General features: G+C 33.3%; 1 protein-coding gene across 1 annotated transcript; it reads left to right on the top strand.

Moving 5' to 3' along the window:
• Nucleotides 1-6,952: 6,952 nt before the first annotated feature.
• Nucleotides 6,953-8,644, top strand: MS3_00001016 (uncharacterized protein). Its single transcript, XM_051208554.1, has 2 exons — nt 6,953-7,264; nt 8,205-8,644. Exons 1-2 carry the CDS (start codon nt 7,122-7,124, stop codon nt 8,431-8,433), a joined length of 372 nt encoding a protein of 123 aa, XP_051064097.1. The 5' UTR covers nt 6,953-7,121; the 3' UTR covers nt 8,434-8,644.
• The last annotated feature ends 10,267 nt before the right edge of the window (nt 8,645-18,911 follow it).

Genomic DNA, 18,911 nt, shown 5'->3' with positions numbered 1-18,911 from the left:
CATTTACATTTCCTATGAACATCTTTATCCAAACGGAAATAATGGGAAGAAAAATGAGAACAAAGTTCAAATGACGAACTGTTTTTCTCAACGATATATGTTTAGGGTTAGCAATCTACCTCAAAGGATAGTTTCATTATATTCTATATAAGTATTACAAGAGAGAGAGAGGGGGAGAAGAGATCGGAAAACTAAACAATGTGAATGTTGTATACAGTAATGTTAAATTTATTTATTTCACCACTACTGCTTCAATGTTGAAACATAGATTAATAATAATAATATCAACAAAATAACAGTCTTAATTCAATTTGAAATGGCTTTGGTTATTCAATTGTTGATATACTTGACAGAAACTTGATCAGTTTTGATTGACAACTGGTTATTATGTCTGGAAAGATTCGACATAATCATTATGATACAAGCAGATCCAGAATCGACGAAGTTGAATCTCATAACCCTTGAACAGTTCAATTCAACTAAGTGAATAAACTGATGAGGTTTGAAGCAAACGGTAATGGCATTGAGTCATGGGGTGGAAATCAGAATTCAGATGAAGTTACATCTGGCTGACGAATCCTAAATGGGACGAAACGCGTGTTTCGAGATCCTATGCTACCCACATTCCATCTATTCTGTTATCGTAGTTATGCTCATTACCACAAATTCTATTAAACAAAGTAATTATTAGCCCAAATTTTAAAATATTTCAACATGCTTAATGCGTCCTCAAATAGTAAGAACTTCAGAAGTCAATAGCAGAGCTCAGAGAAACTGACTTATCACAGCTAATCAGATTTCATTTTATATTTGTTAAAATTAATAATATATAGTAAGTCAGAGCCATTTTCATAGGGAAGTCCAACACGTTGATTTTGTGAACACGAACAGTAAGGATAATATTTGAGTGAACTGACTCGATCTAATACATTCCACAACTTTTTCCAACTAATTTTCAGCCAAATTTTACATTATCTGTGTAAGATGTGAAAACATACAACAGAAATGTTAAAAGAGATCGGTTCAATGGTAGTTTGTACATCAACTCGTTGGCTGTTGTGTGATCACAATGTTGCATACTACTTTTGAAAGTTTTTAGTAGGTAGAGAAATTGTTAGAAAATTGTGAATGTACATCAACGTACTAAATGATTTACTTCATAAGCTTATCCATTTGATGAAGGTTGCTCTCGTTAGTACAATTGTATGAACTGAAGTCTGAACAATTTCTAATGTCCAATGAGGTGTTAATCAGGACTAGTATGGACTGAATAATGTTTCACTTGAAAACTGATCAAATAATCAATGGATAGCTTTTCTACCAAAACTGATTAGTGATATTCTTAACTTGTATAATGAACAGTTCACCCACATGTGGACTAGTTTCCATCTTGAAGGTTGAAGTACGACGATAAAGTAGATTATACAGTTTCTTTCAACTTCATCAAAAACGAGCGCTTTATGAGAATATTTTACAGCAGGTGTTTATTAACCGATATATTTCATTTGGCAACATTCCCTAGAGAAAAGAAATAATTTGTTGCCTCTAGAAAACAATCAAGTGTGTATATGTTTATGTGTGCATGTGTCTGTGAAAAGAGACGCAAGAATCACAATCACTCAACTTGGTATACTCGAAAACGCATATAGACTTCATAGGATGCTGCAGAGATTATGCTTTTGCTTGTTTTGTTAGAATGAAAAGTTGAGTTCAGTGTACACATGGTTAATCCAAAATTAATCAGATTATAATACTCTAGATAAACTGGTGATTGTTAATAATCACTCATATCCGAGCCCTCGTATTTAATTTCAGGCATAAAGTGAGACCAATGCAACTCAGTGTAAATATCATTCACGTGAATTGAACTTGAATTCAGAAGTTAATTGTGGAATAGTTGATGACGAAAATGTGAACAATCCACAAGTGATGACATCTCTTCTACATAAACCTCATGTCATACTCATTATGTTATGGACATTGTATTAAAGCGTTTGAAGACATAGTTGAATTAATTGTTGAGAAGATACGAAACGAGTGTTTTACTGTAGGCTGATGCATCATGACGATTATTTCCTCGAAAACACTACCATTCTGGTTCCTTGGTCTGTATGCTGCTAAAATTAGCGTGAACCGCAGTTAGTTGGCTGATGATTTCACGCTTTCTGATCAATACTGTATGATCAAATTCAGAGAGAATTTCGCCCATTACAAATGAAAGTATTGACATTTATATTCCATAGTAAGTTATCTTAACACTTCGTTTCACACCACATGTCTCTTACACACTAATCCGAATTCCTACTTTGAACATTGTTAACGTTGATCGGATGATCTATTCAGTATACAGTGAGCCGAAGAACCATGTACCTATATATATTCGATAATTTTGATGTTTGACTAAAATTCCTTGAAAAAGATTGGATCAGATTGCCAGGCAAGATGTTGGATTTACTTCAAGTTCATTCGTTGAGATTTTACAAATACATTTTTCCTTTTTAATATCTCACATCAAATCAGTGCCCAAACACTGTGAAAGTATTTGATCAAATTTAGACGAAAGTTCTTACATAATATGTATAGTTTTTTGTTAATAAAATTGACGACCGTTTTGTTCCGTGATAAGTTCCATGAATTGTGGAAGTATTTACAATGATAATATAACTCACTGATCACGAATATCATGATTACGGAAACGTGAAATATTATTGAATTAAAATGTGAAGGGGATTCATGGTTCTCACTGACAAACAATTTAATTCTAGGCTTTCAAGCTGCATAATGCTCTTGTGCATTTAAAATTCATTTATATAATCATATCTGCTGATAGGCAGTCCTAATTGTCAATATTGCTTGTCTGTCAAACTGATTATATGAGACCCCGATTTCTTACGTGTTGCACTTTCCAGTTTACTCTCGATTTAAAACCCCATAAGGATCTCCAAAACCTGCTGGTATACGTTCAAGTTCGTCCAGCAGATACTCAGTCACAGTGTATCTTGCTGTTGCAGTCTTAGTTTACATCAAGAAAAATAATGACCATCGGTCCAAAATATACAAACTATCATTGTAATTGAATCAAGTAACATATAAGTGAAGTGAATAAGTAAGTCAACTAGTAAGTAAAGGCATTAGGTGGAGTCACGTGAAGCTAATACAAGGAATCGGTTATTTCACTGAACATTGTCAGACCGGTGGTGTTCTCGTTTTGTTCGATTTTGTGGATGATGTGGAGAAAAAGATACTTGTGATTAAGTTTAGTAGAAATAGACACGAATCTCACCATTTCGTGCTATTTCGTGTTGGTAATACTGTCAAGGAATATCTGTTGACAGTTTCCGAATAAGTAGTTATACTGTAAGTTTTCTGTTAGCCATTTCGTTCACCAACACGAATGGAGTAGTAGTTGATCGTTTTATGATGAGACACAATGTAAAAGCAGATATATATCTACACTGAGAAGAGAACTTCTCATGTCAAGGGTTCATCCATTATGAGGTGACTACTGAATTTCTGATCATCATTCACCCAAATTTTAGATCAACCAAGTTATTGCATTCTAAACGGACAAATACATAATCCGATAAAACCAGAACAATTTACGTTTGTTATTCTGAATTGATTATAGTGAAATATGATAAATGAATACGTGTTATCTAGTTAGATATAGTAGCATAAACTAATAGAGTCCACTCACTTCATCCTTAATCTTTAAATCTTATCAAACCAAACCCATAATCGTCACGAAAATATCACACGTAAATCTTACAGTTCACCTTAGTCTAGTCAAATGAATGTTATAAATTGACTCACAAAGGATGATTTAACTACTTGATCAAGAACAATGCCAAATTGTTTAGTGTTGCTGGTTACGGTGATTTCTTGCTCCACAGTGTGGTCACTTGAAACGTTGGAAACTACAACCGAGGATCACACAAATTCCAATAGCTCAGAAACACAAACAAGATTTTTGTACAGTCGGTCACCGCCAGTAAAATGCATGAGACTATTTAGCTTTTACAAAAACAGGGATTATTGGATCGATTTATGTGACAGTAATCCATCACTTTCACCATTTCTAAAGAAGTATACAAGAGCAGTTTGTTCACCACGCTCCACCAGATTCGATAACATCAAATACTGGGTGGTATATTCGTAAGTTTCTGCAAATTACTTCACTAGTCACCTTATGAAATGTGTATATTGCAAGTTTCATGTGAGTCCTCTGTTATACAAATCCATTTGGACAGTATCTAGTCAGTGTCTCATAGGTGATAACAAGTGTTATCTGAACATTATTTGCAAGATAAATTGGACCAAATATTAAAATGAAATGTAATGTTTCGATAATTCTTGCTCGACAAATCGACGTTGTAAGTAAATAGAATTACTCCCTACTCATTTCCAAGCACTTTGGAATAAGATTGACCAACAATACGAATAGATTGAATTTCAGCATGTACATCATAGTAGTTTAACTGAGTGGTCACGTAGGAAATTAATGTATGTAAGGATTTCTTTCAGTCTAGTCGTATGGAAAGCTGCGCAAATGTTCACATGTAATAAATTATGCATATCAAAACAGTTAATGTGTTTCTCTAAGACCATTAGATTGAAGGAAGTAGACGAATCCCAGTACCACATGATATTCCATTTGGTGTTTTTAACTAAGGATAATGTCGAAATAATCCACACAGCATGCACGGATGCCTATCAAGTGTAATCCAATGTAGTCATGAACATCAACACTGGGAAACTCAAGCACATACATCTGTCATATTGTATTTGTTCAAGCATTAGGATGGTAAGTTGTGATTGGAAACCGACAACATTATTAATTTGTGTATAAAATTGATATCGGATTGTAAGGTGAGAAGATATCACGATCATCGGTATACTTCATTTCGTTGGAAATTTTATTCAACATGTTTAGTCTGTGCATAATTGAGTTTAAATAAACTAGTGCAGATGTTCAATGTAAGGTAAATAATTTCAAGTGGTTTGTTTTCCAAACAGTTTTACCAATATTGAAACTTCCATGTAGTCAGTCACATGTGTATTCTTATTACTGTGTACTTGTTTACAGGCAAGTGATGTTTCGTGGTCGATATATACTAGTTCAACCAGATACATGTGTTACAGTCATTCGTCGAGGTGGACTACGATCAGTTGGATCCATAATGAAGTGTTTAACATGGCCTAGAAACAGTGTTCATTCACCTTGTAATATACCACGAGAGTCAACGAGGATGTCTGATGAAAGTGGGGAAAATATTGTTGATGCACTGAATCAGGAGTGGAATTCTGGGGACGAAACACCTAATGAATTTGACCCAGGTTCATCAGAGAAAGACAGTGAAAATGTCGATATTATTACTAAGTGAAATCATTACTTGACACTTGTATTGCTATCATGCTATCACTAATCAACAATTACATTTTAATTAACAATTTCAAGACTTTTAACAATTGTGTAGATTAACGCATTACAAGTGGACACTGAGAGTGACATGATTTCAATGGTATGATTTCTTTTGTTATTTCAGTAAAGTATTATCTAGTTGAAATGAATTGCACGAGGTGAAGTGTTCTGGATGTGCATGAACAAAATGCATGACATAATTGATGGGTGTCAGAGTATGCGACAGTTCGAAACAGTTCATTATCATTATTATCATTATTACTATCATCTATTAGGGGAAAAATGAGTTATTTATTCAGGGTTATAGAGAGATATCTTATCTGTAGAACTTCCATATTTGTTTCTGCAATGCAATCACCAAGTAAGCGATATCGCTACACAATTCGTACACCAATAAATTCATATTTAGATCTCCAAAACAATACCGTTTAGGGAGAGTGGTCGTAGTCGAATGAACACTAGGAGGGAAACAAGCTGAATTGAGAGGATTCTAAGAGATATTCTAAGATATTTCAGGAAACCTGTAGACAATAAATAAGTGATCGATAATCAAGTTGTTTCACAAATCCAATCGATAAGCCATCGAAATCTGAAGTCAATTAGAATTATTCTATTGATTAAGAAGCGCTAATCACATCGATACTAATCGACTGAGAGAAACGTCAGTGTTGTTAATGAACCTGAGTTGTTGACGAAGACGATATTATATACTGGGTGACATTATCAGTATGATAACAACAGTATACAATCAATGTGCACATCACATCACATTCTTGTATCGATTGAATGATATGTAGATCAATCAAGTTCAATCCAATGAATTTCGCATAATAACAAATGAGTGTTACTCGACACCTCACTAATTCACTTCACATGTGATCCGATGACACAAATTCTCTCAGATCGAATCGGCATACTAAATTCACAACACAGATGAGCATTTTGCATCAGTTCGATCACATTCTTCCTAATTTCAGTTTGTCTAGAGAATCTTCCAATCGTATCTACCATGCTCGAACATGTTTCGTGACAAGAGGACAATAATAACACACTGGCATCAACAACACATCCATTAGTCATGTCAATACATGTGAACATTTCACTGGTCCTTATCAAGTCTCACTCCATGGGATCTCGACTTTGGATCACAGGATTGTGTACATGTTCGATTCCACTGAAAACTGACAGTTGGTCACCGTGCATCAAGCTCTCATTTCATTATCATGATAAGATGATTTGACATACACAAATTAAACAAGTGTTAATCATTCGATTTGAAAATGTTGAAATTCGAAGATGGTGTAGAGTTGAATATTATTGCTTCACAACATTGTGCGATCAAATCTAACTGATTATGTAATGATAATATCTCATGCATAGGGAATGTGATGCATGTGATCGGTTGACACATCGTTTCCTACAAACTAAATATTTTTCACATCACATGATCGATATAAGCAATGCAACTACTCAACCTACTGTGTTGTGGATAATATAAACCGATTACACTTCCACAACTAATTAGATGAACAATGTCAGTCAATTTGTTCTTCCTCGTCACAGTAATTTCTTATCAAACTGTGTATCCAGTTGTGAGCATTCCTACAACAACTGAGATGAACAGCAATACCACTGCATCGAATAAATCATCAAGTCTACTGAATTGAGAAATACAATCTCACAATGTGTTCGATTGTATATGGAACCAAATCAACTTGGTGATTGGTGTGATATATGTGATAGTAATGAGCTGCTCTCATCAACATTTGTTTGGAGAACCAAATCGATTTGTACAAGTGGAAATACGAATCCATTCAGAAAAACATATTGGTTAATATATGAGTAGGTTTGTCCAATTTGATATGATCCGTTGTGCGGTTTATGTTGTTAATGTGCATCTACGAAGCTTTGTCCACTTATCCGTTAATTCTATTCTCATGAAGTTATGTCACGGAATTCATTGAAAACCTCTGGAATTTAATAGTTATGCCTATAGATTGTAATTCATGATACAATCACAACCAACTGTCATGATGATTTCCGGTTCTCTATGTGGTACATCTTGTATTAGTATAAAGAGAACATACTGTTTGGTGAATTTCCGTAAACTAACAAAATTGAAGATCACCATTCATTTTGTTGTGTAGAATTAAGAATTAGAATTAGTTGACTGGAGACACGAAAATAATTTCATTCAGTGATGATGAAGCGTTGTAGACCAGTCACTCTCTCTCTCTCTCTGTGTGGTACTACATTTCGTCTTTCCAATCAATGTTATCAGTTGATTCACGAAATTCAGTTGGTCGACTTGCTTTAGATATTCCGATTACATGACGAATGGAAAGAGTGTTTGCTTCGTTTTGAATATCTTCGGATAATAGGTAGGTAATTTGCCTAATTATCTGATGCTTCCATTGTCTCCTACCAAAGATCATCAAATGTGAAAATATGAATATAAAATGAGATAAGATCAGTGAGAATATCAGTTAATTTTGTACACCTTCGCTGTCCTCGTTGGTAATGTAAACACATATGGTTTTCAGCAGAACAAGTTATGTGTTTATCTGTGATCAAATGATGACTCGCAAATTGTGGTTCAGTTGATCTACACTTAAGCAGCATCCGTTGAATGAATAAATAATGTGTAGAGTAGTTCTAGAGCAAATACATTCCACAGAACTGTGATACTTTCAGATCTATAAATAAATTGAATTAATTATCATCATGATTAATTTATGATTTTCATATCTACTTTTGCACGATTTTATCCATCTTTATTTAGACGATCTCATTTCGCAGGACCTTACATACTACTCAGTGCCAGTAAATGTATTGACGATATAAATCAGTATAAACTTTCGGCAACTATGTCAATACTGATCTGTGTAGAGAAACTAACGGCAAAATGGGATGTGTTTGTTTCTTGTCAATATCCAAAACGACCATGGAGGGAATTTTCCCCAGTAAACTGGCACTCTGATTATAAAATCATATCTAAATCTGGAACGTAATCAACTGATGGAGCAGACGCTTCCTCACTGGAAGAAATAGAAAGTTTGATAGATCTACAGGAAAACAGTGTCAACAATAAATAATTACAAGTACAATCTCTTCGTTTTAATTCCGTTCGTCAAATATTGAGGTGAATGCGGATATCAGTCTACTATGAGAAAAAGAGAGAGAGAGAGAGAGCTGAAAATGATGTTTGTAGTTGTTTTGAATCAATATCCCTCTTTTCCTTTTTTATTTTTGTTGTTGTTTAAATGATCTATAAATCTGTTAAGTAAATTAATCAATTATTTTAACTGATTTAATGCATAGCAACATAAATATTAGTATCCTTATAATTTCCTATAGTTTAAAAAAGAATTCAATAAATGATAATGTAACAAATCATTATCACAATTCTTTTGTTTTATTATTACTAATAGATTTAAATATATGATAGTTTCTATCGTATCGAATATGATCAGATCATTTATTGATTGTTGTTATGAAAAGGAATTGAAAAAACAAAGATCTATACAAAGTACAAATAGAGGATCATTTGATGTAAACATCAAAACAGTTCTATTGTACAGAGTTAAGATGTGGAGAACTATTATAAACATTGGATAGTGGATAGCAGTGGAATCCAGTTTGACGCGCGTTTCATCCTGTTTGGGACTCGTCAGATGGATATACCTGCATCTCAGAGTTGATGTTCACTCTGAGACTCGAACTCAGTACAGTTCGCTTCAAACGCCATCCCGTTTATAAGCATCTTTGTTTATAATGTTTGTAAATTAAGGCAATATCGAGGCATACGCACAGTATGCACATATGCCAATAAGAGACTGATCAAATTCAGTCCTAAAACATCAATGGGACCATTCAAGTAAAACAATATCAAGTGTATTATAGACATTATTTAAAAAGTACAAGTGTTTATAAACAATTGTCTATGTAAGATATTCAATATCCGTTGGTCGGGTACTATCAACAACAACAACCTACTGTGAGAGAGAACAAAAGATGTTGAAGGTGGAATAGGACATACATTGTTGAAATCATCAAAGTACATCACCAATCAAGTCCTAACTTGGGATCATGAAGGGAAACGGAAAAGAGGAAGACCAAAGAACAGACTATATTGGGCATTGGAAGCAGACATCGAAAGAATGAATAATAACTGGAAAAAGCTGGAAAGGATTGCTCAGGACAGAGTAGGTTGGATAATACTGGTCAGTAGTCTGTTATCCGTATAGGGTAACAGTCATAAGTAAGTAACTTTCTACTCAATTTAACTAAGTAATAACTTGAGCATTAAATTTTCATTTAAATTATCATGTCAATTAGTTTCTTATAGAAACAATGATAAATAAAGTATACTTAAATAAAATATTTCAAATACGATTAACCTTGGGACATTTGCTAGATTAATATCAGAAAGGGTTTCTGTGGATATTATAGTAATTTCAATAGTTGACATCATGAGTCAGTTGATGCTAGACCATCATGGAAGACCTGAAAGTTCTGGACAGCCGTTTTTTCCTATTGTGAAACTCCTCAGCAGTGCTCATTGATGATCCTCCTTCGCAATATTCGAACTCAGAACCTTTTAGTCTAGCGTGCGACCGCTTACTCGATTATTAATCAGTATTCCAATGTAAAAAATCGGATAATCAAACATTGGAAAGAAAATATCAATGAACCAATGGACAGTTATTGATTGAGATTTATAAACGGTAAACATTTAGGAATATTAAGCTTTAACAATAATGAAAATCTATAGTAATTTTGAACAGTCCCAACTTATTGATTGATCAAATTCATAAGTTACAATAAGAATCAATGAATGAAGGAAAATCTTTGACATGGACTAGTAAGTTTCAATTCTCAACTGATTGACAATTCATTTAACGAAAAATCGTCAATATATCATCTGTTTTGCTTTTTTATCAGTTAATGTAGTTCATCTACTAACTATTGGTTTATGAATCTTGCATTGTAGCACAATGTTTATATGTAGAACAGTTATACTACGTAATCATTTAAACTGTAGTAGATAATTATCAGAAGGGGTTTTGTGGAGATTTTAGTAATTTTATAGTTAAATTCATAAGTAAATTAAAGCTAGACTGCCATAGAAAACCTAGAAACACTGGACGGTCGTTTCGTCCTAGTATGGGATTCCTCAACAGTGCGCATCCACGATCAAGTGCTTCCAGGTTTCCCATGGTGGTCTAGCTTCAATTGACTAATGAATTCAACTATAAAGTTACTAAAATTTCCACAAAAACTCCCTTTGATATTAATCAATCTATGCTCATTAATGACTGGCTACGAGATGTATTTCTTGGAGTTCTAGTGAGAATCAGTGATCAGTGGTGTTCAACCTGGTCTGTTGTGAGGTAGTAACTCAGTGAAGAGAATGACGGATGTGTCGCTCAATTTCGTGGATTATTTGAAGTTAGATATTAACACCGTTAGATGCTGTCTCAGTGGTGTAGTAAATAACTTAACAATTGAGCCTTAGATCCATTAGCCAAAAGTTCAGAACTTCAACTACTCAATTAATACATTAATTTTTACAACAACAAAAAACAATAACCACTACTTAGTATAAGATGTTATTAACTACTAATAAATAACTTATCTACAACTCCATAATGTCAAAGTAGTATTGCACCAACATAAAGTACACCATTTATCCTACAACACTATTCACAACTTATATATAAAGAATCATTTCCCTCATATCCTCGTCAACTCTAATCATTAACAATCTAACTGACATTGACATATTCAAATAAACGTGAGAAATGATTTCAAAAGTAAATCATCATTATTATTCATTAAAACAAAACATATTCAGATATTCATTGTCAATTAATATAACTATGTATAAACATGTATCTATTTTGACTTAAAATAACCACACAAAAAAACAACAAAACTATCCATGAAGACCTTTTACAACTGTCATTCAACATTCAATCTTCTATTCCTTTTTTTCCGCTTATTTCTATTATATCTATCTACTTACCTACTTACCTACCTATCTATCTATCTATCATTCTACCTAGCGAAATTATCATTCAAGACATGTCAATATGTTTCTCACAGTAGAGGTAGTTTTATTCGATTTATTTCTAAATATCAATGATAGTAACTTTAAATGTGAAATGTTCTTCTTTTACAAGGACGATGACAACAGTGTAAAAATTGAAAAAAAAGAATAACAACAACAAAAATAAACAAACAATAAAGTATGACGGAGAAAACAGGAGAAAACATGTGAGATCATGTAGAAAAACAATTAGAGAAGGTGGTAATTTGACACGAAAATCATGACACTATATTAACTAACCCTTTCTATTTTTTAATTACTGGTATTACATTCAAACATTTAATGATGATAATAATTTCGTACTAAGATATGGAATGTTAGGTAAAACTTTCAATGAACTCATTCTATATGTCAATGGTTGAAATCATGAGTCAGTTTAAGCTGGACCATCATGGAAAACCTGGAAGAACTGGACGGCCATTTCGTCCTATTGTAGGACTCCTCAGCATTGGGCATCCACGATCTCGGCCCCCGCCAGATTCGAATCCAGGACCTATCAGTCTCACGCGCAAGCGCTTGATGTTTAGAACTGCAACCGATCAATAGTTATCTAAGTTGTGGGCCAAGGCAATTTTACATTGGTTTTCAAGAGAACCAGACACCATCCAGACTTTCACATGAAAACCCAAACAGTACAACTCAATTCCGTCTAATAGGAGAGCTGGACACCGTCTAGGCCTAAATTTTATAACCCACACAGTACAGCTCAATTCCACTTCACAGGAGAACCAGACACTGTATATTCCTTAACACTACAATCTGAATAGTACAGCTCAATCCTGTGGCTCAACCACATAGGTACCAAGCACACTGGTGGACCAATGGAAAAATTCAAACAAACAATATCAAATGAATTTGAACTTTAGTCTATTGTACAAACAGGTGGTTATCAGGACTCAGTAGTTAACTGGATAATGGGATGGCTATTGAAGAAAACAGTACTGAATTTAAGTGCGATGTAGGTAAATTCAGGTGACGAGTTCGAAATAATATAAAACTTGCGTTTTGGATTCCATTGCTAGTCATCATACATCATTCCTTGGTTTCTATGAACTGTTTTATAGAATGATTCTTTTACTATAGTTTATTTCTCTACGAATCAATATGTTTTTGTTCCTGTTGTGGTATATGCTACTTATATCAACAGATATAAGTAGTATGTATCATCAATCGAATATGAAATGTTTAAAGGCAGAAGGTTAAGAAGATCGAATATAAAAGAACGAGAATAGAGAATGACTAGTGTGAAATTGAAAGAAAAATGGAGTTTAAGATGATTGATTGACATTTTGCAAATGAAGTATTTAATGTATGGTTCTTAGATTGCACTTAGGTATTCTGTAATTTTGTACTCAAATACATGCGATTGCCCCCTTGTTGTGTTCTCGTTCATTACACTATAACTTAGTGTTATTACTATTATTATCATTATTATTACTTCTGTCAAGGCATTAGTTCTCGTTATGTTGATACATATATGTATATAATATAAAATGGTGCACGTAATGCTGAGTCACCTAGACTGGTGACCACATTGCAACATGGTCGATAGGATTCGATCTGTACTAAGAAGGACCTGACATACATGACATTGATCAATACCCAGTGACCAATCAAATGTTAATTTGTATATGATATTTATATTGAAAAAAACACAATGTCATTTACCGTAAAGAATAGAAGTTAATACTATACGTGCGGTATGAGCTACTTTTATCCACATAAGTAGTATAGAACGATGGTCAGGAATAGAATATATTTCAGTAGGTGATCTAGAAGGAACACAACAGGAACAGAAATTAATTAATATGAAAATACACAAACAGTGAATTCAGAGACAATGGACTGAGATTTGCAAAAGGAACAGTCAAGTTTGAGACAATGGATTGATAATTTGCAAATTAACTATTTTACTGTATGGTTCTCGGATTTCAATGAGATATTCTATAATTTCGTGTTCATATACATACAGTTGTCCTCATTTGTGTTCTTGTTCAGAACATACGTATCACTGATGTATTACGAAGAAATTCAATTGTCGTTTCATTTATTCATAAATATTGAAAATATTATTGGATTGATGATTAAATATGTAATCAACAGATAGATAGATAGATGTTGAACTTACATTCAACTATGTATATGCACTTGTATACATACTACTAACATTATCATTAAACCATATGTTGTTACTAAAGAAAAATTCACAAACACCTAATCTATCACGTTTATTCATGCTTTCATTTAGGTTTAAGAAATGAAAGAAAGAAAGAAAGAAGGAAAAAAGAGAGAAGAAAATAAAACACACGGCGAACAAAGGAAGAGCATAAGAAGAGAGAAAGAGAAAAGGCCAGAAATGAATAGAAAACGGAAATGGCAAAAATGAAAGAAAAAAATAAAGGAATTATGAATGTGTTTATTTACACAAGATCATATTTGTTTACACAACCAGTGTTTCTATTCTATATGCTTTCAGGTTTCTTAAAGTTAAAAAAACATAGTAACCCAAACCTATATATATATACAGCTGAATATTTATGTATCAGTGTGTGTGTGTGTGTATGTGTGTGATAATGTGTTTATATGTTAGGAGTCTTTAGATTATTTTATGAATTCTTCACCTACATAAAGTGAATTCCGTATTATCAGTTATTGGGAATATCGTAGTCAAATGAATAAATTTGTTTTATCTAATATATATAATAAAATTACTATAATATCCACAAATACCCTTTCTGATCTTAATGAACATATGATCATTAGTGACTGGATTTAAGAGATATTTCTTGGAGTTCTAGTGAGAAGCGTTGATCAATGGAGTTCAATTGGATCTGTTGTGAGATATTAACTCACTGGAGACAATGATGGATGTGCTGTTCGATTTTGTGGATTATTTGAAGTTAGACATTAATACCATTAGATGCCGGCTATGTGGTCCAGTGATTAAGCACTCGCGCGCTTAGGACGAAACGGCCATCGAATGCTTCCAGGCTTTCCACGGTGGTCTAGCTTCAATTGACTAATGATCTTAACTATTGAAATTACTACAATCTCTACAAAACCCCTTCTGATATTAATCATCATATGCTCATTAGTGACTGGTTTCAAGAGGTATTAACTGGAGTTATAGTGAGAAACAGTGATCAGTGGTGTTCGACTGGGTCTGTTGTGAGATAGTAACTCATTGGAGACAATGATAGATGTGTAAGTAAGTAAAGTAAGTAAGTAAGAAGTAAGTGTAAGTAGCAAGAGTAAGTAAGCAAGAAGGAAGCAAGTAAGGAAGTAAGTAAGTAAAGTAAGTAAGTAAAAGATGCAATATAAGCCTTACAGAAGTTGGACAGTCTTCTAATATTATGTATTATGTTATATATATATATATATATATATATATATATATATATTTATATGATGTATTGAAGAAGGCATACTAAATTATGTAGTTTAACTAACAAATTGTTATAGTAACAACTAACATTGAGGAAGTCACATAGTTGATTGTATATAGAAAATAGTGCATTATATTAATAATTTTTTAATCACTATTAACATAAATCTCACTAGTCAATGTGTTTACACATTCTCCAAAGCCAACGTGTATCAGTCCAATTCCAATTCGTTTACATATTTCTGTATTAATGAGATTATTAAAGTTGACCAGTTGAAATTTTTATTTTGTTACTAACATCTAACATCATACTATCTAATATCAGTACTTAATGTTAATGATTAAGTGAAGTTACTTTTTAGTTTCATTACTATAATCTTTACGGTACCATGAAACAATACCATAAGTGTATACCATTTAGACTGATCTAATAGAATAGTTACATAGGGAGAGACACAGAGAGAGAGAGATGGGGGAAGAAGAGATCGGAAAACTAAACAATGTGAATGTTGTGTACATTAATGTTAAATTTACTTATTTCACCATTACTGCTTGAATGTTGAAACAAAGATTAATAATAATAACATTAACAAAATAACAGTCTTTGGTTATTCAATTGTTGATATATTTGACAGAAATTTGATCAGTTTTGATTGACAACTGGTTATTGTGTCTGGAAAGATTCGACATAATCATTACGATACAAGCGGATCCAGAATCGATGAAGTTGAATCTCATACCCGTTGCACAATTGAATGAATATCTTTAATCAGCAACTAAGTGATTAAACTGATGAGGTTTGAAGCAAACGGTAATGGCATTGAGTCATGGGGTGGAAATCAGAATTCAGATGAAGTTACATCTGGCTGACGAATCCTAAATGGGACGAAACGCGTGTTTCGAGATCCTATGCTACCCACATTCCATCTATTCTGTTATCGTAGTTATGCTCATTACCACAAATTCTATTAAACAAAGTAATTATTAGCCCAAATTTTAAAATATTTCAACATGCTTAATGCGTCCTCAAATAGTAAGAACTTCAGAAGTCAATAGCAGAGCTCAGAGAAACTGACTTATCACAGCTAATCAGATTTCATTTTATATTTGTTAAAATTAATAATATATAGTAAGTCAGAGCCATTTTCATAGGGAAGTCCAACACGTTGATTTTGTGAACACGAACAGTAAGGATAATATTTGAGTGAACTGACTCGATCTAATACATTCCACAACTTTTTCCAACTAATTTTCAGCCAAATTTTACATTATCTGTGTAAGATGTGAAAACATACAACAGAAATGTTAAAAGAGATCGGTTCAATGGTAGTTTGTACATCAACTCGTTGGCTGTTGTGTGATCACAATGTTGCATACTACTTTTGAAAGTTTTTAGTAGGTAGAGAAATTGTTAGAAAATTGTGAATGTACATCAACGTACTAAATGATTTACTTCATAAGCTTATCCATTTGATGAAGGTTGCTCTCGTTAGTACAATTGTATGAACTGAAGTCTGAACAATTTCTAATGTCCAATGAGGTGTTAATCAGGACTAGTATGGACTGAATAATGTTTCACTTGAAAACTGATCAAATAATCAATGGATAGCTTTTCTACCAAAACTGATTAGTGATATTCTTAACTTGTATAATGAACAGTTCACCCACATGTGGACTAGTTTCCATCTTGAAGGTTGAAGTACGACGATAAAGTAGATTATACAGTTTCTTTCAACTTCATCAAAAACGAGCGCTTTATGAGAATATTTTACAGCAGGTGTTTATTAACCGATATATTTCATTTGGCAACATTCCCTAGAGAAAAGAAATAATTTGTTGCCTCTAGAAAACAATCAAGTGTGTATATGTTTATGTGTGCATGTGTCTGTGAAAAGAGACGCAAGAATCACAATCACTCAACTTGGTATACTCGAAAACGCATATAGACTTCATAGGATGCTGCAGAGATTATGCTTTTGCTTGTTTTGTTAGAATGAAAAGTTGAGTTCAGTGTACACATGGTTAATCCAAAATTAATCAGATTATAATACTCTAGATAAACTGGTGATTGTTAATAATCACTCATATCCGAGCCCTCGTATTTAATTTCAGGCATAAAGTGAGACCAATGCAACTCAGTGTAAATATCATTCACGTGAATTGAACTTGAATTCAGAAGTTAATTGTGGAATAGTTGATGACGAAAATGTGAACAATCCACAAGTGATGACATCTCTTCTACATAAACCTCATGTCATACTCATTATGTTATGGACATTGTATTAAAGCGTTTGAAGACATAGTTGAATTAATTGTTGAGAAGATACGAAACGAGTGTTTTACTGTAGGCTGATGCATCATGACGATTATTTCCTCGAAAACACTACCATTCTGGTTCCTTGGTCTGTATGCTGCTAAAATTAGCGTGAACCGCAGTTAGTTGGCTGATGATTTCACGCTTTCTGATCAATACTGTATGATCAAATTCAGAGAGAATTTCGCCCATTACAAATGAAAGTATTGACATTTATATTCCATAGTAAGTTATCTTAACACTTCGTTTCACACCACATGTCTCTTACACACTAATCCGAATTCCTACTTTGAACATTGTTAACGTTGATCGGATGATCTATTCAGTATACAGTGAGCCGAAGAACCATGTACCTATATATATTCGATAATTTTGATGTTTGACTAAAATTCCTTGAAAAAGATTGGATCAGATTGCCAGGCAAGATGTTGGATTTACTTCAAGTTCATTCGTTGAGATTTTACAAATACATTTTTCCTTTTTAATATCTCACATCAAATCAGTGCCCAAACACTGTGAAAGTATTTGATCAAATTTAGACGAAAGTTCTTACATAATATGTATAGTTTTTTGTTAATAAAATTGACGACCGTTTTGTTCCGTGATAAGTTCCATGAATTGTGGAAGTATTTACAATGATAATATAACTCACTGATCACGAATATCATGATTACGGAAACGTGAAATATTATTGAATTAAAATGTGAAGGGGATTCATGGTTCTCACTGACAAACAATTTAATTCTAGGCTTTCAAGCTGCATAATGCTCTTGTGCATTTAAAATTCATTTATATAATCATATCTGCTGATAGGCAGTCCTAATTGTCAATATTGCTTGTCTGTCAAACTGATTATATGAGACCCCGATTTCTTACGTGTTGCACTTTCCAGTTTACTCTCGATTTAAAACCCCATAAGGATCTCCAAAACCTGCTGGTATACGTTCAAGTTCGTCCAGCAGATACTCAGTCACAGTGTATCTTGCTGTTGCAGTCTTAGTTTACATCAAGAAAAATAATGACCATCGGTCCAAAATATACAAACTATCATTGTAATTGAATCAAGTAACATATAAGTGAAGTGAATAAGTAAGTCAACTAGTAAGTAAAGGCATTAGGTGGAGTCACGTGAAGCTAATACAAGGAATCGGTTATTTCACTGAACATTGTCAGACCGGTGGTGTTCTCGTTTTGTTCGATTTTGTGGATGATGTGGAGAAAAAGATACTTGTGATTAAGTTTAGTAGAAATAGACACGAATCTCACCATTTCGTGCTATTTCGTGTTGGTAATACTGTCAAGGAATATCTGTTGACAGTTTCCGAATAAGTAGTTATACTGTAAGTTTTCTGTTAGCCATTTCGTTCACCAACACGAATGGAGTAGTAGTTGATCGTTTTATGATGAGACACAATGTAAAAGCAGATATATATCTACACTGAGAAGAGAACTTCTCATGTCAAGGGTTCATCCATTATGAGGTGACTACTGAATTTCTGATCATCATTCACCCAAATTTTAGATCAACCAAGTTATTGCATTCTAAACGGACAAATACATAATCCGATAAAACCAGAACAATTTACGTTTGTTATTCTGAATTGATTATAGTGAAATATGATAAATGAATACGTGTTATCTAGTTAGATATAGTAGCATAAACTAATAGAGTCCACTC

The sequence above is a fragment of the Schistosoma haematobium genome (assembly GCF_000699445.3).
Source record: "Schistosoma haematobium chromosome Unknown HiC_scaffold_194, whole genome shotgun sequence".
Classification (NCBI taxonomy): Eukaryota; Metazoa; Platyhelminthes; class Trematoda; order Strigeidida; family Schistosomatidae; genus Schistosoma; species Schistosoma haematobium.
Note: the sequence above shows the minus strand (reverse complement) of the source record. Positions and strands in the feature narration are given on the sequence as shown.